This window comes from Podarcis bocagei (assembly GCF_964188305.1).
Source record: "Podarcis bocagei genome assembly, chromosome: 10".
Taxonomy (NCBI): domain Eukaryota; kingdom Metazoa; phylum Chordata; class Lepidosauria; order Squamata; family Lacertidae; genus Podarcis; species Podarcis bocagei.
Genome location: NC_138135.1, coordinates 47,421,629 through 47,443,105, shown reverse-complemented (window position 1 = coordinate 47,443,105; position 21,477 = coordinate 47,421,629). Strand labels below are relative to the sequence as shown.

Genomic DNA, 21,477 nt, shown 5'->3' with positions numbered 1-21,477 from the left:
CAGCAGCCATGAGGAGTGGCCCATTTACACAACTAAATTGGTAGGGTGAGCATCTAAACTGGGCTTATTTGGAGTTGAGCTGTGGAACGTAGGAAGTTGACTTTTACCAAATCAAGCCATTGTCCACTTGAATGCAAAGGCTGCGCCCTACCACTGAACTTCTTGACACTTCTGGTCATCACTTTATTTATTGATTTGTTCATATCAGAAATGGAGAACCTTTCTGTCTGACTCTCTCTACTTGCTATACTCCTCCTAAGCCACACTCCTGCTTTGAACCTTCGTTGAGAATTTTCGCCTAGGTGGCATGTGTCCTTGAACTCTCATAATGCTTCTAGCTTACCTGGTTGAGAGAGGTGTGTGAGGGCCAGGGGAAGGGGAAGAACAGTGACATTCCTGCTCACCCCCCTTCATGCAGCGTGTATGTCAACTCACATAATGGGCTATGTAGAGGTCAAATTAACAGAAAGTTAACACCAGGAATTAAATGACTGGCATTTTTGTTTCTTTGTTTCATAAGGAAAAAAGATGTTACGGATCCTAGTGTGAACAAGGGGATACCAAAAGTTGTAAAACAAGCAAAATACTTTATGGTATGACTAAGAAGTTAAAAACTAGTATGCAGCTTGCTTTCTCAAAAAATCAATTTAAATCTTGTAACCTGACAGCACCAATTCAAAAATGCAGGTTTAGAAACAGTGCAAGAGCACCTTGCAATGCAACTGTAGACAAGCATTTGGAGAGAGTGATTTGGAGAGAGCGATGCTGAGAACAATATGCATAAGCTTCTTGTTGGAGCCAATGAGATTAAGTCCTTAAGTGGATAACATATTTACTGCATAGTTGACTTTCTTTTGCAAATGTACGAAATTGCTTGATAAATACACAAGAAAGCTTTCTGAACGGTGGGTTCGCAGGGCAACTTTTCAGAGAGAGAGAGAGCAAATGTATAGCACCTGGAAATCATACTTTAAAACAGGACAGCCTTCGCCCCCCAGGATTAAACTAACGTAAAAAAAATGCATCAAACATAAGGGTAGCTGTCATGAAAAACCCACCCTGAATGTGGGAAAGTACTGAGTGAGCAGGCCTTATTCGCTGAATTTTTCAGAGGCTTCTATTCCTAAATTGCTCCTGTTCTCAAACAAGATGTCATTCTTTAAATGGTCACTCTCATTGTCTGCCATGTCACAAATTAAAAGGACAATCAAAAGAAATAAATTCAGAGGGCTAGGAGGGCAAAACACAGCTGGGAGGGAACCATTTGCCCCACCCTCACTGTGGGGCTCTCTGAAGAGCTGCTATCATGCCTTGTCACCTCAGCTGCTAGCTCAACACACCAATCACATCAAATGGTTTATGGCATGGGTAGGCAAACTAAGGCCTGGGGGCCGGATCCGACCCAATCGCCTTCTAAATCAGGCCCACGGACAGCCCAGGAATCAGCATGTTTTTGCATGAGTAGAATGTGTCCTTTTATTTAAAATGCATCTCTGGGTTATTTGTGGGGCATAGGAATTCATTCATCCCTCCCCTTCAAAATACAGTCTGGCCCCCCAACAAGGTCTGAGGAACAGTGGACCGGCCCCCTGCTGAAAAAGTTTGCTGACCCCTGGATGGCTTCCACCACCACATGAAAGGTCATGCACTTCCCTTCCCAAGAGCAAGCCTGTTCCTCTCTCCTTCTCCCCCAGTCAGGCTAACTCAGTTCACAGAATTGTGTGTGTGTGGGGGGGGGGGATTCCACACAAGGATTTTTTCCAGCCGGAACTCACCAGAACTGAGTTCCAGCACCTCTCAGGTGGGTGCCATTGCCATTATAAAAGAACAAGGGAGGTGTTCATGGTGAGTTCCAGCATTTCTTTTTGTAGAAGAAGAGCATTGGTTTCACCTTTTGGATTATATCTTGGCTTCCATTTAAGATCCTATCTGCTCTAGAACCTAACCAAAATCCTAAAGAGCTTGAGCTAGAGCACATTTACCACAGGATTGCACTTTTACACGAGTGGCTTACCCTGTAACGAATAATACCACCTCCAAACACTACACCTGCATCTTTCTTTTTTTAAAAAAGTCTTTGCAGATCAAGCCTACATTTTGAATTCATTACGATCCCCAGGAGTTAGTAAATTTTCAGCGCTACTTACAAATACCTGCTGCTTTTTGCAATTTTCTTGTCACGCGAGCTTCCAAGTCAAGCTAATTCCAATCACATTCTCATTTTACTCATAATGGGCCAAACTCTTCACATTCCCGAGAAGGCACATGCTAATTTGATGTACTTTTCTGTTTCATGCTTTCTTTTTTTAAAGTTCTCATTTCCCCCTCCCTCCCCTGTTTGTGGTTTCTGCCTACTTCTTTGAGTTCTCTAAGCGCACAAGGAGGGGGGGGGGAGAGATGAAAACATTTATTTCCCCCTCAGCAAACAGTAAAACTTGGCAGGAAAAGAGCATGCTTAAAAGCCCATAAACACACACACACACACACACACACACACACACACACACACACACACACTTCAGAGTAAGGAGAGGGAGGGCATTTGTGTCTTGTGAGCAGAGGCAGCAGTTTTTCTCTCTGGATAGATCACTGCTGTTCTATTAGCATTTTATATGGATATGGATCTCCTAAATGTTCCTTTTTGCAAGTACCTTTTGCATATCTCTGCTCAGCTTCAGCTGTACTTGACTAGTTTCAAACCAGCCCTCCCCCCCCCACTTCTACCCTGCTGTGCTGGTGTAAGAAAACGGGGAAATGTTTAAATGTGTACGCAATTCAGCTTAATTAATGCATGCAAATGAGCCATGACTCCCCCTGCTTCTGAGTAGGGGACGCCTATTGTTGGCAGCTATTGTTATTTACCCAGACTGTATTTCTGAGGTTGCTTTAGCCATGAAATTCTGCTTGCTCCCTAAGATGCAATCAGCATCAGTGACTGGTCATTTCTAGAGCACAGTATGCCTTCTGTGACTGTCCTTAATGGTTTCTTGGATGAGTTTATACTGATAGCAAGAACCTGTGCATTGAATCTTTGATTTGTACCCCATCTTTCTTTCAACATGAGACCCAAGGTAGCATGTATGAGGGCTTTCATCCAGGGACTGGCCATAAAAAGACCTGGTTAGGTTCAGCAAGGTGGTAACTTCATGTGGCTTCATGTGGCATACACTGATTTGTTGGTGGGAAGGCTGGGCAATGTTTGCATCACCACGTTCTCTCACACTTTCCAGTGCATTTTCCCTCTCAGTTTCTTTATTGCAAAAAGCCCAGTGTTTGGGGAAAATGGGCTTGTTGCTTATAGCTTCGCAATCAGCTTTAATTGAGTGACCTGAATTTTACGGTATGTAATTGAATCCCACCCAGAAATAGTGGCAGCATGGAAGTAGTCAACTCCTAGGAGGTACGATGGAAAGGCTCAGGTATGTTTATCCTGGAGAAGAGAAGATAAAGGTGGGGGGAAGAGACATGAGAGATGCCTTCAAACCTCGGAAGGACCGCCATGCTGAAGAAGGCTTGGTCTCTGTTGCTCTTCCAGAGGATACTATAATCTATGGGTGGGAGATTACCAGGGAGCAGATTCTAGTTAACATGAGGAGAGCTTTCCTAATGGTAAGGATTGCTCAGCCATGGAACAGACAATTGGTGGGTTCCCCTTTGCTGGAGGCATTGCAGCAGCTGCTGAGCAGCCATCTTCCACAGATGCTGTGATTACAAGAGCACTGAGTGAGAAGTTTAGGCTCTGTGACCCCCAACTCTGATTCATTTCAGCCTTCTGTGTACTATCCATTCAGTTCCACCACGGCTTGCTAACAACATCCGCCCCCCTACCCAGCTAAGCAAAACCCTTGTTGTAATTGTTTGTTAGTGAAAGAAAGAAGTGAAGGTGGGAAGAAAAGAAAGGAAGACGATTGTGCTTAATGAGAATTTCCAGGCTGAATAGGCGGCCTCGAAGCACATTAATTCCAGATGATTCTTTCTCCACAGAGGATACTTATTATTGGAGCAGCTTCTATAGTGAGGATTGGTATCTGTTCCTGCATCTAAGAAACATACTGAATAAATCCTGCTTTACTGGAGTTGAGAGAAGTCTTGAAAGGAGGAGATAGTAGAGGGTTCGTCTAGGCAGCAATGGGCCTTTCAGTATTCAAAGTGCTTTATGATTGTTATCACATTCACAATAGCCTTCTGAGAAATGTCATTTTCTAGGTAGGAGACTAAGGTCACAACCACACGATGCATCTAAAACCATGCTTATACCACTTTAAGTTACAGCTTCCCCAAAGAATCTGGAGAACTGTATAGTGTACCCCCCCAAGAGCTACAGTTCCCAGCACCCTGAACAGTTCCCAGGATTCTTTGAGGAAACAATATAGTTTTTATTGGTTTGTTTAGATGCATAGCAAAATATAGGTAGCCAACTAAACCAAATCATAACCATATCTGTCAACGTTTCTCTTTTTTTAAGGGAAATTCCCTTATTCTGAATAGGATTCCTTGCAAGAAAAGGGAAATGTTGACAGCTATGATCATAACACTTCTCCCTCCCTCCCTCCCTCCCTGAATCTTGCCAGCTACCTGGTAGTATTCATGTCCTTGTAATATTCATTGCCCTTTTAGTTTTCTACAGGGTTCTCCTATATTACTCCATCTGGGTTGTATGGAAGCATCAATCATAGCTATCAACTTTTCCCTTTTCTTGCGAGGAATCCTATTCAGAATAAGGGAATTTCCCTTAAAAAAAAGGGAAACGTTGACAGCCATGGCATCCATCCACAGCACGGTCATCTCCAGCTGGAAGTATCAAGAAGTCAGTGTTTTAGAATTCTTTTTTCTCCTCCGATCCTGCCCTTGTGTTTAATACAGAGAATGACCATTTACACGCACAAGGATAGCATTAGAATAGCCTTTCAGAGCAAGCAAAAGAAGAATGTTAATCTATTGCCCCCTAAGAAGACATTCTATTAAAATGCATTGCTCCAGATGTATTATATTATTTTGAAACTATTTCCTGCATCTATTTGGGTCTTTCTCTCTCTGTAATAATACTGATCTACCTTACAAACTGTACATATCATTGAGATTACTGAAATTAACGTGTATGGCATACTCCAAATATGTAGGGAAACCACTGTTTCAGCCTTCCCCAACCTCTTGCCCTCTATATGCTTTGGACTACAACCCCATCATCCTTGACCATTGCCCATGCCAGCTAGGACTGACGGCAGTTCAAATTAACTAGAGAGACCAGCTTGGGGGGAAATGTTCTATATTGTAACTTTTTAAAAACCCCTTTGGATTGTGCACAGTTGATCTCAGATCCTGAGGGCATAGATGATTTGGGCAGCAAAATGTCATGGGCAGGCCCTTATCTCCACCTTCTCTCCGTGTGATGTCTGGCTTGTACAGAAAACCCAGCTGTTTCTAAGAAGTGCGTTTGAAGTGTGAACCTGTTACACAAAGACTATGTGAAGAACTAGGAGTGGAAGGGAAAAGATTCTTCTTAAACAGGCCTGGCGAACCTTTTCAGCACAAGGGCCACATTGCCTCCTGAACAGTGTTACGGGGGCCACATACTAGGGGCAGGTGAGGGAAGATGCAGAAGTAGGTGGCGCAATGGATATAACACTTGACTTTCGTACAGCAGGCTGCATTCCTCCATTCATCCAAGCAAGAAAGCAAAACTTATTATTAGCATAATTCAAGGAAGACACATTCCACTCCGGTAAAAGCATCTGAGAAGGCTGTGACACAGGGCAGTGAGTTGTGTGGCCTGTGGAGAGAGCAAGAAAAAGAGATCTGGAGGGCTGCATTCTGCCCCTTTGGTTCCTTACTCTTGTTCTGCATCTGACCCACTGCTCTAGCTGAAGAGAGCATGACTTTAAGATCCGTTTGGGGACTAACACCAGGACACACCTGGGGGATGAGACAACAGCCACATCAGACATTTGCTGGAGATGATAGCAGGCATTGGATGCAACTTGCGAATGGGCTATCTGAAAAATAGTTATTCCTTCTTTTGATGTACCAGTGCCTGTCTGTGTTAGGGGGGTTTGGAAGGGGCTTATGATGGGTTGGTGGGAGCATATAACTGAGAGGTAATTGTTTTCAAAACCTTTGTCTTTTGTCTTTTTTTTCTTAGTGGCCAGCCAATCCCTAGAGTGGACTATACACCTGAAGAAATAAAAACTTGGGGAGTGGTGTTCAGGGAACTGACCAAACTCTATCCTACTCACGCCTGTCGAGAGTATTTGAAGAACTTTCCTTTGTTGACCAAGCATTGTGGCTACCGAGAGGATAATGTCCCTCAGCTGGAGGATGTTTCTATGTTTCTTAAAGGTAAGGATCAGATCTGGCTTCTAGCAGAAAAAGGGTGCTGTAAAAATAATTGTGTCGCATTTCAAGTGTTACACAATTAGCCAAGTAATGAGAGCTGTTTATACCTTTATTCTTCGCACAGCAATTCTGTACGTTGAATAAGCAGTTATGGAACAAATCCGTATGCAGGGAGGGGAAAAACCCCCATCAGGAATCTCTACCGTCTCTCCTTTGGGGAATTGTTACAGCTGAGAAAATTCTCGCTGTGTTGAGGGAGTTTTGCACAAAAGTCCTGGCTGACCCCCAATCCCATGAGAACGTCTCTATTATGACATGTGTCTTTTTGACTATACATGCCTAAACCCATCTGAATACAAAGCAAAGCAGTCAGCTCTGTGTTTGGAACAAACCAGTGCACTGACAATCTTATATGGAGTATGAACAATGCCTCCTTATTCACTACATTTTGTATTTTCAAGATGGGGACTCCATATGTCCTGGGTAGTAAGGTTTGTATGGTTGAATGTTTGTAAAGCAGCTGGAAGTGGTGGGGTCATGCTTCTCCTCCAAAATGGGCCTGTCACCAGATGTTCCCAGCTGCCTTTCCTGAAGTCATAACTGATCTGGAAGTTTGCACTCTTCCAGCGACAACACTGAACTTTGCTGGAAGGTGCACCAGTTGGTGTGCTCCAAGCCTCCTCCTCAGATGGTAATGTTGATCATCTGCCAGTTGCGTTACTCATGACTCATCTTCTGTAATCCTCCCTTTCTAATCCTCCCAAAGGCATTGCTTCTTTGCAGTGCTTTTTTAAAAAAGAAAAAGAGGTGCTGGTACTCACCAGGAAGTTGTTACAGTATGTGCCACACTTTTAACATTTGGGGGGAAGGTGCCGGTACTGCGTACCCATGAGTACCACCAGGAGAAGAAGAAAAAGCACTGACTCTGCCAGACTTCCCTTCCTTTCAGTTCAGATCAAGACTGGAGCAGGCTGAGAGACAGTCTGATTATAGCTGCATTCTGTGTATCCTCATCAACTCCTCTAGTATGGAGATGACATTTGTCCCGTAGCACTACAGAGTAATAACAGAAGGCCTCTCCTCTCCTCCTCATCCCCCTCTTTTGGAGACCTCTGTTTTGGAGTCTCATTTATTTGTTTACTTCACTTTAACCCTATTCTCTCTCCAAGTTGCCCAGAGTGACAAACTAGTCTCTTGCTTCCTTGTATTCTACAAAAAAACCACACACAAAAACCACAACCCTGTGAGGAAAATTGGGCTGAGAAGAATTGATCCGAAGTCACCTGGTGAACTTCATGGATAAGTGGGAATTTGAACCAAGGTTTCTGCAGTTCTAGTCTGACACTCTCAGCAGGAGGTAGCCAATATGGCGCCCTCTGGTTGTAGTTGGGAGTTGTGGTCCAACAACATCCGGAGGGCACCGTTTTGGTTGCCCCCTCATCCAGCCCACTGCATAACAAATTGATTGTGGTTGTGTATACATTATCTGGCTTGAAACACTGCCAGGTCATTGTAAAGCATTTTGCTTATGCTGGGCTGCTTTTCTCATTACGTACTGCAAACTATGTAAGATAGCCCAGGGAAAACCAACCTGCCCTGTAGCACTGCCCGAACCTCTGTAGTCTCCCAATCCTGAACTAAGGGAAGCTCAGGTTGTTTCTGGATGTTCTTGGGATTCACAAAGAGTCCAAACAGTCCACTCACTGTCTTTTGAGCTCCAAGCACACAACTTAGGTCTCTTCTAGGCATAGGTGTGGGTTTTTCAGGTGTGTGTCTTTTTTTTGTTTTGTTTTGTTCTGGTGCTTTTCTTCCTGGAAAGATTCGGAAAACCTGATTGCTGTTTGTGCTGATTCAGCAGTAAAATGTGGGTTTCCCCAGGGAAAGTACTGGGGGGAAAACACACCAAGATGACACTCAGACACAACCTGGAAAGCCCAGACCTGTGCTCAGAAATGAAGCAAAAAGGGAAGTGTGAATGAGTCTTTACTCAGTAGCATATGGCCAAGCACAGACTACAAACCCTTTACCAATAAAAGACGGCTAAGAAAGGCTAATAGTGTAAAGCAAACCTTTGGGAATGTGAGTACAGACCAAAACAACAAAGCTAGCTTGCCTAAATTATGGAACCCACCAGCAAGCTTCATCCAGACACAAGCTTATTGCAGTGCATGATCCTTCATCTGAACGAAGGCCTTCGATGCAGGTCAGAGACCAGTTTTTGTACTAAAAGGCTTGGATACAGAAGTGTAGATTTTCCTTCATCCAATCAGGGCCTTGGGGTATATTTCCTCACCCCAAGGACAGTGTACATGCGGGATTTCTCGGTGGATTTCTGCACAGCCATTGTGACCTTGATGCAATCCTGCATGAGGCACACAGGTGGCAGGATGAACTAATTAAACGGACCCATTTTTTCCCCTCAGGAAGACTGCACCCAGAACCCTACGTAAAAAGCCATTTTAAAAAGAGTTAAAGGGGGATTTATTTGCAGCTGTTCTTTCTCTCCGTTTGGATTGAAACTGGCTTGGGTAATCACACATCACCACACACAGTATTTAATAGGAAACCAAAGGACAGACATGGCTTTTGGCTAATATCACATGTACACTGCTTCCCAGACTACTGGTGGGAGCATACCAGGTGTAGAGTAAATGGTGTGTGTGTAGACACAGCCTGTGTCGAATGATCCCACCAAGGCCATAATCTTTCCTTATCCTTCTGGAGATGCAATGTGGGCACATTAGTTTTAGCCAGGGCAAACATCACTGAGGTCGCATGTGCTGCAGTCTGCAGGAATTGCTGTGGGAAGTCTCTGATGCTGACACAGTTTTTGTCAAAGAAGATGAGGCAGATGTCAGACTTATTTGCCCCTTTTCTCTGGGTTCAATTTGACCTGGTCGCTTGCGTCCGCTCATTGTTCCAGGCCCTGGAAGATCTCTTTTGAGTTTCAGGGAGTTACTGTATTATTAAGGCTGCCTTTTCCGGTGTTTTGGAGTGCCAATATTTCTTACAAATACTAAATGTTTAAATTGGGGGCAGGGGAAAGACCCCCCCACCAAAACAAGTTCCCACTATGACCGCAGAAAAGTCACAGCAAAATATAGTCCTAAGAACCTGAGGAAGATTTTTCCGATCAAAAATAAAATATTGTGTATGGCTTGAAAAGCTAACCTGCCCCAGCTCCCATTCCTTCCTTTATTCTGACTTTATGGCTACTAGCACTTAACATTAATTGGCTGACTGCTCTTTGAGCTGGGTTGCATCTTTCAAAGGTGCATCCTCCATTGTTCTCTGGATCCCTGAGGAAGGGCACTGAAACACAGTTCCTTTTTTTTTATTTGCTTGAAGATAGAAAAGCACTCCAAGGTTCAAATGTGTGATCTCAGCCAAAGACAACAGTCACAATTCCCCCCCCCCTCTGAATAGGACTAAGCTTAGCTCATTTAATTCTAAACAGTAACTAATGAGATGAGAAGGAGCTTGAGAAAGAACCAGCCTGTTCCTAAGTGAACATAAGTTTTGGAGTGGTGTCAGCTGAAGACATTCCTTTTTTTCAACAAGCCTTTTGAGTGGAGATTTTTTAATTCCAACCTCTGTATTGGATCTGGGGTTGTGAGTTGTATGAAATTTGTTTTAATGGTTAAATTGTTTTGAGAGAATTTTATAGGAAGCACTTCATAAATGGAATGAAATGATAGACAGATAACAAGGTAACTTCCCCCATCTGACCTTTTCGGCATTTCCTTTCTTTTCGACCTCAGTGTTTACAATCAACCCCACATCATCACTCAGGATAACACTTTGTGCCTTTGGTCCATAAAAGCTTATGCCATAATAACATAACGTCAGCCTTTAAGATGCCACAGGGTTCTTTGCTGTTACAGAAATGTTTGCCGATGATTTCCAAATGAATAATGTGCCATCAGATTTCATGAAAGATCTGAGGCTATTGCACATAGAGGGAAATCAGTGTTTGCACCAAGTATCCACCCAGCACGAAATTGCTTGCCGTTCAGATAATTTTTGTATATACTACCTGTATGATACACACAGCTGGCAGCATGTATTTGTTCCCCCTTAATGTTGACAATTTTATGAGGATACTAAAGATAAAATGCTTTGTTCAAACCTGTATAATGTATAAAGTGGCCCTGAATCCCTTCCCCCTTTAATCTGCTGCTGTAGATAAAACAGGAAGGTGATTAGTGATATTGGCACATTGTAACCTTGGTGTTTCCCCCTCAGCTAAATGATCTGCATCAATTCGTCCATTTTATTTTCTTAAGGAATGTCTGGCTGGTACAAACAACGTTTGATTCTGTAGGAAAAATATGGAATAGTTTGTGTTTTCTGTTGATTAACACATATACTCAGATAATTTTGGTTTTTCTACCACTTCAGAAAGGTCTGGATTCACAGTCAGACCAGTTGCTGGATATTTGTCGCCTCGTGATTTCTTAGCTGGCCTTGCCTATCGAGTTTTCCACTGTACTCAGTACATACGCCATGGCTCTGATCCTCTCTACACTCCAGAACCGTGAGTATAATTTCTCATAACTTAGCATTTATTACATTTATTTTTTCCATGTTTCCTCCAAGCAGGTGATGATGAGGCGCATGGTTCCCTTCTCTACCTCCCCTCAACTTTTTCATCTCAAAAGAGCCCTGTGAGGTAGGTTAGGCTGGGAGAAAGTGACTGTCCCAAGGTTACCCACTGAGTTTCATGGCCATGAAGATCACAGGGTGACTTTGGGCAAGTTCCTGTCTCTCAGCTTAACTTGCCTCACAGGGTTGGGATGAGAATAAAATGGGGAGGAGAGGAAAACCACTTAAGCAGCCCCGATCCCCTTGGAGGAAAGGAAAGGCGACATGAAAAAAAATGTAACAACACTACTTGGCTTCTTCAGTTAGAGATGATGCACAGTTCCACAAATCCCATTTAATTTCAAGCCTGTGGTTCTGCCTCTTTGAACTGTTTCATGCTTCTGGACCAGCTACAGCACACCCTGCCAAAATCATGTACGTTTGCACAATACCTGCCTCTTTTCTCCAGGGCAAGGCCCAGCTGCTTCTGCTTCTGCCACTGTTAATGGTGTGTGTAATGACAGAGAAGCAACTTCCATGAAACTCACCTGACATTCCAAGGACTCTCGTATAGGAGGGGAGAGATAATATCCTCATTGTCCTGGGGAAGGAAAAGGTTCAACTGGCAGACCCCTGTCCTTGACACCATGGTGTCTTTCCTGTATCTAACCAAAAGGAGGGAAGGTGCAAAGCAGCAAACGGTGTGCTCAGGCTCCAGGGATGCAGGACATTCACAGAGCGTAAAGGGTTTTTGAAAGCGCTCAGCTTCCTCTTTCTCTGTAGCAAATGCTCAGGACTGCTGTGAAGGCCAATCAGTTATTAAACAAGGTGATCCCTTGTTGCTTGAGCTTGTTGTCATCTGGCTTTTATCTGTGTAACAGCAAGCACCTCAAGAGCGTCACTCTGTGTGCGTTAATTCTAACCCCACTCCTGGAGGGACCTTCTCTGAACAGAAACCCATCTAGAGACTTACATGAACCCCAGTCTCACATTTGCAGACAATATTCTAATTCCAACCTCTTCCGAGGGATGTCTAGATCAATTAATCTCTGCCAAGTCTTTCCTGAAACAAAATCCTGGTATTTAAGACTGGCAGTGATGAACATTCAGATGGCTTCACCCCCCCCACTCCACCCAGTCCTGGGAACTGCATTTTGTTGAGGGGCAAACTAGAGTTCCCAGGATTCTTTGGGGCGTGGTATAAACACGCTTCAAATATATAGTGTGGATGTGACCAAAGGGGTTCTGTTGTAGTGCCTTCTATTAGCAAACTCAGATAGTGAGAGCCAACAGGTATGGAGTGAGATGGGAGACCCTGAGACTTAAGACGGCAGTAGCAGCATGCTCAAGGGAACTCTAAAGTCTGCAGCAGAAGAAAGAAAAAAAAACTTTTTAAAAAAGCCTAAATGGGGCAAATAAGCAAGCAAGCAAGCAAGCAAGCAAGCAAACAAACAAACAAACAAACAAACCCTCAGGTCAATGAGGACTGAGCATGCTCAATAGTCACAGAATAATGAGTGTCAGTTGGAAAAGAAAACCAGAAAAATAGGGCCCCACATCTGGTGGCCCCACATCATCCCTAGCTAACAGGACCAGTGGTCAGGGATGATGGGAATTGTAGTCGCAAACATCTGGAGGGGCGGAGTTTGCCTATGCCTGCTCTACATGTTCATTGTTTTCTTGCTGGAGTTTCAATATTCTTTTCTTCTATTTCCCCATATTTTTTTAAATAGAGAAAAGAAGCCCAAAGGGAATTCTATTAATATTGATGGCTCTTTGTTGAAATATCTGCTGTTTTTGGCACTGAATTATTTTATTTATTTTTTATTGTAATGTCTTTTGACTTGCACCAATAAACACTGGCATTGGTGTTATTTCTGTGATATCACATTTGGTATGATCCCCAAAGCCATGATGGATTTAGAGCAGCCATTGGTAAGTGCCCTAAACAGTATGATATTGTGAAATAATCCATATCCTAATAGACACATGAGCAATCCCAGAGCATGGAGATGATGTCAAAGACCACCAAGTGTCCATGGACAAGGACTTCACAGGTAATCAGCACACTGAACCACCTGTCCATGGGTGTCATCTCCTGCATCCGGGATTATTTATGTGTATATTAGGATATGGATTATTTCAAAGTCTCATACCGCTTTGCTCCAGGATATTTTCATGCTAGCAACAAATGGTAGCTTGACATTTGTTTTTGTTTTTTGCTAACCTAGAAACTACTCAATATTGATCCAAAGCAGAACTCTGATGTATAGTTAGCAGAGTAAAAACTTAAATACGTTGCAGGATTCCCACAATATAGTTCAGAGGCAATTATATTTCATCCAGCAGAGCTTTACTGCTACTATAGGCAAATGAGCATAATGGTCACAAATCCAATACATTCAGGATTGGCACTGTCCATAAGAAATCCAGTTGAGGAGACTTAACTTAGACTTACAATAACTTATAATAAGTCTAAACCTTAACACTAAATACAGAACACCACACCAGATGGAAAGAGAGACAGAAAAAGAGAGTGAAACCCAGGTGCCTTCTGACCTATTATAGCCAGCATGACCTTGACTGAGACAGTGCTTTTCCCCCCTAAAAAATGTTTAGGGGGGACTTCCGGGTTGACGCGATCTGGAAATGGCGGATTCCCTCCGAGCTGCGGAGGGAATCGGCTCTACCGAGGACGGGTCTTTGCCGCGCCGGCGACGCGGGGACCCTTAAAAACCGCAGGCACGAATGCCTGCGGACTGAAGACTCGGCGGGTGCCTTAAGCGCCCCCCCTGATCCACGAAGAGCCTTTTTAAAGGCTGCGGAGAGGATACGGGGGTGGTGTGGCACTGAGAGTCGATCGCTACCTCGGTGGAGCGAAGCCGCGAGCCATGACCAGAGAGCGCTGACTTCCTTCCTTGAAAATTTGGACTGAAAGAATCACCCGTGAGTAAGACGGATTGGGACTTTAAAAATTTACCCTGAATTGGAGACGACCGGGGGGTGTGCTAAAAGGAAGTCCGCACCCCCCCCTTGCAGACGATCTACGCAACGACATAAGAGCTAAGCTGGAGAGCCTACCCTTGGTGGGGTGAGTTAAAAAGGACATTAACTTTCAAGATTTGGCTAAAGGAAATTTTGGGCTGGAGAGTGGAGTTTTGGAAACCTTCTTTTTGTTTTAAACAACCCCCCCTCCCGGGCTCGGGAAAGTCCTGCCTTTGTGCCTGTGTAAGAGCAGCGGGGTTTGACAGCTGTCAAAGCTGTCAAACGGGCGGTTTAAAGTGGAAAAATCGCTATCTAAGATCCCTCTGGACTAAGACGAGTTATAAGTGAGCCAAAATTGTTGGAAACAAAGTAATAATAATTTCTTAAAGGACTGTTGGAGAAAAGACTAATAAGTAACCAGATTCCCTCTAGGGGGAATTCTGTGTAACTACAATGGATACAATGGCTGTGGAAGGAAAGTTACTAGTGGAAATCGAAAGGATGTTTCAACTGGTGGGAACCTTACAAGAGCAGAGCTTGGCCATGAATAAACAACTTGTGACTATGACCTTGGGAACAGGCAACTCTGCTCTCTGTATTGAGGACCTGAATGAGAAAGAATCCACAGCTGAATGGGAAACAATATCTACAGAGGTGGAAGAGACTAAACAACAAGAAAAAGAAGAAGTAACCTTGGGAAGTAACAACCAAAAGTTGACATCTGTGGAACACAAGCAAGGAGATGCTGGGAACTTATCTACCACAAGTCTGCGAAAGTCACAGAAGAAGAAGGAGGAGGTCCCGGGACAATATGGAATACAGGAACTTAAAATAAAGAAATATGACTGGGGCCTCAGTTTGGACTTTGATTCTGAAGATACAGGCTTTGTGGAAACTTTTCAGCAGTTACTTTCAAATCTCCTTGTGGGAAGAGAATACACTTTGATGGTGAAAGAACTCTTTCCAGACTCGACGACTGACATAAAGGACTACCAACAAGACAGGCGGAGAGGGACTGAAATGGACTTGAAAGCCTCGGACGTGAGGAACCCAGGCTGAGAATCTCGAATTTGGATTTCTATTGGGAAGGGACAAAAACCGGGGATGGGAGGGAGGGAAGAGGAGATTCTTAAAAACTCTTAAGACTTGTAGGTTTGGTTAATATGACTCTTAATTAAGACAAAATGAAAATCGATGGAAGAGAACTTAAGTCCAACTTAGGAAAATCAATTTTTATTATAAAAGAGGTAATAAGATGAATAAGATGGTTAAGAGGAGAAACACCAACTTGCTGATATAATCTTGGGAACTGGGATGCACGAGGGGGGGTGGGGGGAAGTCAGGGAACAAGGTTATGAAATGGGGATTTGCTGATTTTATACATGTTTTTGTTTTGTGTTTGTGTGTTTTGTTTTTATAAAAGCAGAAAACCAAATAAAAATTTTAAAAAAATAAAAATAAAAAATGTTTAGGGGGACTCTCATTTTCCTACTCATATTGAAATACTGCCCCTCAATGAGGCCAAACTTAGATTCACAAAATGTTTAGGGGTATGTGTACCCCTGCGCCCCCTGGACAAAAAAAAAAACACTGGAAAGAGATAACAAAACCAGTTTAAACCAGCTGTACTCAGTTTCTCTGAAGGAATAACCCAAACATCATGAACCTTCTGCTTGTTTCTTTCATACAGAGAAGCTTCCAGAACCATTTTAAATTAAGTAGAATAGGAAAGATCTCTAAACATCAGATCAATAATTTCTGCACTAAGAAATGCAAACTGTCATGACTTTCAGAGTTCACATTTAGCAAAAAAGCACTGGGACCTGTAACAAAATGTTTCCGTGTGACTGTTCCTGTTCAGTGTTCCAGTCAGCCAGCCAGCCACCCCTTTCAGGGCACTCCATTCCACACTTACCTGCCCCAAACAAACACTCAGTGTTTTGTGGCTACTGAGCATGCTCAGTACTTGCTAAATTGTTTTGGGGGTGTTTCCCAAGAGGTTCTCATTTGTATTTCTGCCAATGAAAGACCAGCCCAAGTCATGCAGATTTTAGAGGGTCTCATTTAGAAAGGTCTCTTTCAGCCTCGCTGGCTGAAAACCCTTTCCTGGCAATGCCCGACACTGAATTTGCAGCAAAGCATGGTTGCTAATCCAGTGTTGGTCATACTCAGAGTAGATCTATTGAAGTCAATGGGCTTCTATCTATTAATTTCAGTAGGTCTACTTTATGACTTGGATGTTCGTTCCATAAAAAAATGTAGTAATAAATAAATAAATTGTTCTGCCATTGAGACTACTGCACCTGTAAAGAAAGGTTACGGCAGGAAGTCAAGTTCCGAAATCAATTGAGGCGCTCATGTTCCACTCAAGAGTGTTCTCACATATTCTTTAGAGAAATGCTTGGCACTGGGTGAAAAGGGGCCATTGTAATGTGAAACTTGACACATGAACTTGTCGCCTGCAGGAGAATTTGGATTATTGTTCACCTGGTAACAAAGTGGCCCTATTCCCAACAGACGAGCCTTTCACAGGAAGCGCAAGGCGACAGCTCTGAATTGAAAATGAATGCTGAGTCTTTAAGACTTCGGCTCCATTCGCAATCCCCATGATGTCTGTTTCCATATTGTCCAAGACATATGAATACGAAAAACAGACAAACTGGGAAACTCCTGCTTGCTTCCTATTGTCCTGCTCATGCATAGCATATTCCTGGTGTGCATGTCTGTGATTCAGTGAACAATAGTGGATGGGCTGGCATGAATAACTCAGGCACGTACTGTGCTCTTTTGATGGGCAGTATCAGGAATATAATGGGGGGACAGAGCATAGCATTAAAAAATAGGAATACATATTCCAAGTATTGTTTTGCCTGAAAACAGAGGCAGTGGGCTCTCTTAATTTGTACAAAAAATGCAAACTTGCTTTTTCCCTCCTGAAGAGGTTGCTCAAAGCAACTAACAACATGCAAAACACAAAAATAAAAACACATTGGGTGTTTTTTTAGCGCTGCTTTACAGTGTCAAATTTGGGCCAAAAATACTTTAATGTGAGTCTGCATGGAAAGTTTAAAAACCCCCACAGTATTGTCCAGTTACCGTCAAAGATTTATTTTTGTAAACAAACCTTTTAATACTTATGACAGCTAGATTCATTTTTTTTAAAGCCCACTGAACTGCTTCAGGTTTGGCTAAGAGGTTTGCATGCATCAGTTCTCTGAGTCCAGTGATGCTTTTATACTCCGACTAACTTTGCATTTTAATTCCCTTGCAGGGATACATGCCATGAACTTCTGGGGCACGTGCCTTTGCTCGCTGACCCTAAATTTGCCCAGTTTTCCCAAGAGATTGGACTGGCCTCCCTGGGATCTTCTGATGAGGATGTCCAAAAACTTGCAACTGTGAGTCACTAAGTTTTAAAAGTGTGAGTTTTGCTTGATTCTTCAGAATCTGTCAAGTTTACTAAAATGAAGTGTTTCTCAGTGTGATGACAAAACATGTCACTCACTTTCTTTGGCAACACCTCCTCTGACTGGTTTGTGGCTGACATATGCATGCTACCCTCAGTGGCCCAGAAAGAACTGACAGCTGTGTGTGGTTGTGTGACTGAAGGTAGTGGTGCAATGAGAGAACATTGATTTTAACACTTTTTCCTCTTTCTTTTTTTCTTTTGCCTAATATCTCTGAAATACAGAAATGGTTTGTACCTGTAGAATATAAAGATTTGGGACTCATTACACTGTGTTATTTGTCTCAGTGTGCTTTTAGAAAAGGTAAAGGTAAAGAGACCCCTGACAGTTAAGTCCAGTCGTGAACGACTTTGGGGTTGCAGCGCTCATCTCGCTTTACAGGCCGAGGGAGCCAGCATTTGTCCACTTCCCCAGACAGTTTTTCTGGGTCATGTGGCCAGCATGACTAAGCCGCTTCTGGCACAATGGAAGACCGAAACCAGAGCAGCGCACAGAAATGCCATTTACCTTCCTGCCAGAGTGGTACCTATTTATTTATTTGCATTTTGACGTGCTTTTGAACTGCTAGGTTGGCAGGAGCTGGAACCTAACAACGGGAGTTCACCCTGTCGTGGGGCCTTGAACCGCCGACCTTCCGATCGGGAAGTCCAAGTAGCACAGTGGTTTAAACCACAGCACCACCTGTGTCCCCTTTAGAAAATATCACTGTAAAGGATTATTATTATTATTATCATCAATACCACATGGGGGAGATGGGTGAAAAGCAAGCTACCGTAATTGTGAAACACGGCTTCTTCATTTATTGCATTTCATGGGCAGTACCGTGAATGTCAAGGAGATGAACTCAGGGCAGTTCCATCTGACACTGTCCAGAATGAGGAAGGCCTCAGGCGCAGTGATCCAAGGTCGCAGGGGACCGGGTATGATGGGTGGAATGAGAACAGGATAGCATCTTGGGATCGAAACAGCCACAGCTTTGTTTATAACAGATTTTAGTAGGCTTTGGCATAGGCATTGGGTATGGATCCTGAATAGAGAAGGGAAGGCCTGGAAACCCCCCGGAAAAATCCTGAATCAACCTGACCATTTGCTGGTTGATTTAAGGATCACTCTACAATGAGAGTCGATTCTGGGCAGTCCTTCCAGGACACCACTGGAAAGTTCTGTGGCCCATTAAATCTCATCTGGGCCTTCATACAGAAACCTTCTCCTGGACCCTTTTACTGGGGTACCCTGACACTTTGACTGGAGTGATGAGGGGTCTCTTACACATACCCTTTTTCTGGACTAAGGATCCAACCCAATACCTTTTTTTTTTTTTTGCCAACAAGTTGTAACAGTTGCTACTAGATAAGCAAAACCTCCAGATAGGCCCAGTTTTGTGTGCCAGAGAATTCCTCTCTGGCTCCAAATAGCCCCATAGCAAGGTCTTAAGCACATCCTGCCTGCCCACCCCAGGTAAAGCCAAAATTATAGGGAGGAGGGGAGAGACCCTATGCTGACAGCGCTGACCAAGCCACACATTGCTGATTTAAAAGAGATTCGGCAGACCTGATTGAAGCCAGCCAGCTCACCAGCCAACCAGAACCACCCCACAATTCCCACCACCACAACCAGCACACAATTGGTTTGACAGTTCCCAGCCTCCTGTGCAGATATCCAGTGCAATGATGACATCAGGTGGCTGCGCAGGAGAGGAACAATTTGCACCCCCAGGTTGCCTGCGCCCATGTTGGGCCCCAATCAAATAGTAAGCGATCTTTGAATGCATGAGGAATGAGGAAAGGCCTTGCATGTGTGGAGCTCCATGTCTAATCAGAGCTCTATACAAGGAACATCTGAACCAGGAAAGAAGCAGCTCCCTCCTTCAAAACTGGGTGGTTGTTGTTTTTTGCAGAGATTCACATAAAGACAAAAGCTCTAGTGTTCCTTTAAGTGCTGAATTTATGGCACTGGCTGCTAGAAAATGTTATTTATAAATGGAGGGTTTGGGAAGACTATAAATATTGAAAGAAAACTCCAGTGCTACTTCCCAGGTAGTTTTAGAAAAGGGATTTAAAAACCATGGGAGGAGGAATCAGAAATATTTCTGAAAGTGCGTAACAATGCAGGAAACAAGTGGCTAATGTGCAAGCACTGTGTGTCTATCCCAAGCAAAATAGATATTTGGACGTGTGAACTTTCTGTTTACACCATGACAAAAATTAGCAGCTTGGATGAACATGCACAACTCCACTCATGCAGATGTTTCATAGTGTTTCTTCAGTGAGCTGAGAAATAACTGGTGTTTTCTTGCAATGAAGAATCTATATATGTGCCTGGATATGCCCCCCAGAGTCAGGAGGCATCAGAAACACCCAGTTACAGTTATACTTTGGTTCTCAAATGGAATCTGTTCCAGAAGTCTGTCTGATTTCCGAAAACATTCAGAAACCAAGGCATGGCTTCTGATTGGCTGCAAGAGCTTCCTGCACACAATCGGAAGCTGCGGAAGCAGCGTCAGACATTCAGGTTCTCAAGAAATGTTTGACTCGCAAGGCGTTTGACAACCAAGGTACTATTGTATTTATAATTTTGGGGAAATGAGTGTCTGCTGTGTACTGCCACAGTTCACAAGATGGTTGTTTAGTGATTGGTATATTCTATCTTTATCCTTTTTTGGTTGGTGTACACTATTTGGGTAAATGTATGAGTGCCCATTACTCTGGAAATGAACAAATTCCTTCCAGTAGCACCTTAAAGACCAACTAAGTTAGTTCTTGGTATGAGCTTTCGTGTGCATGCACACTTCTTCAGATACACTGAAACAGAAGTTGCCAGATCCTTCTATATAGTGAGAAGGTGGGGAGGGGTGTTACTCAGAAGGGTGGTGGGAATGGGAGATAGGCAGATAGCTGAGAGAGCCTGTTGACGACTCTTAACGACTGTAATAGGTCTTACAGGAAAAGGCAAGGGGTGAGTAGGTGAGAAATGGTATAGTCATGTATAGTGAGATAAGAATCCAATGTCTTTGTTCAGCCCAGGTCTTTCCATGGTTTTAAGTTTGGTAATGAGTTGTAATTCAGCAGCTTCTCTTTCCAGTCTATTTCTGAAATTCCTTTGTAGTAAAACAGCTACTTTGAGATCTTGTATAGAATGTCCTGGGAGATTGAAGTGTTCTCCTACTGGTTTCTCTGTTTTGTGATTCTTGATGTCAGATTTATGTCCGTTTATTCTTTGGCGTAAGGTTTGGCCTGTTTGTCCAATATAGAGAGCTGAAGGACACTGTTGGACACTGAAGGAATATAGAGAGCTGAAGGACACTGTTGGCATTTGATGGCATACACAATGTTAGACGATGAGCAATTAAATAGTCCCGAGATGGTATGTGTGATGTTGTTGGGGCCAGTAATGGTGTTGTCCGGGTGTATGTGGCAGCAAAGTTGGCATCTGGGTTTATTGCAGGCTCTGGTGCCAGTGTCTGTGTTAAGTCTGGTTGTAGTATTATTGTGGGTTAGGAGTTGTTTAAGATTGGGTGGCTGTCTGTAGGCAATGAAAGGTTCTACTTCTACTTCTGGAAATGAAGATGTTAGTATTTGGTATACAAGCCTTCTGTGGCTTTTTCTGTTACAAAACTATCTGAATATCTGTCCAATTAAGGAATTGCTGTCAGGAACTAATTGGTTTCATTAAAGTCTTTCAAGTCCCCCCCATCTTTAAAGTAGCTTTTCAACCTCTGTCTTTAAAGTGCTAAAAACTACAGTCTTCTCTTCTCCTTCTTGGTAACATTTATTGTGATATTTTAATCTACTGCTGAGGAATGAAAACCAAACAACTTTTGCTCTTTTGCCACTGCACTGTGTACAGAAATCTGGAGAAATTAATTGCTCCTGAAGCTGGGAGAAATTGAGGGTTTAAAAAAAATGCTTATAAAGTTCATATTTATTAATATGAATGATTTTGAATGTCATATATCTATATATAGCCAACCTCAAAAGGAGGTTTACAAAAGGAATGGAATCATCAGTGAAAAGCAACTTAATTATTTAAGAATTATTAAAACTAGCGATAAACTAAAAAACAGATTAAAACACTTTTCAACATTTCACATGCCTGGCTAGGCTTGCCT

The 21,477-nt window shown here is 43.1% G+C and overlaps 1 protein-coding gene across 1 annotated transcript in view; it reads left to right on the top strand.

Annotated features, from left to right (window-relative positions):
• TPH2 (tryptophan hydroxylase 2) overlaps nt 1-21,477 on the top strand; it is a 66,629-nt gene that overhangs the window by 18,141 nt on the left and 27,011 nt on the right. The window contains exons 6-8 of the mRNA XM_081211965.1: nt 6,140-6,336; nt 10,735-10,870; nt 17,174-17,300. Of these exons, the coding sequence (XP_081068091.1) occupies nt 6,140-6,336; nt 10,735-10,870; nt 17,174-17,300 (460 nt within the window). The remainder of the gene's footprint in view (nt 1-6,139; nt 6,337-10,734; nt 10,871-17,173; nt 17,301-21,477) is intronic.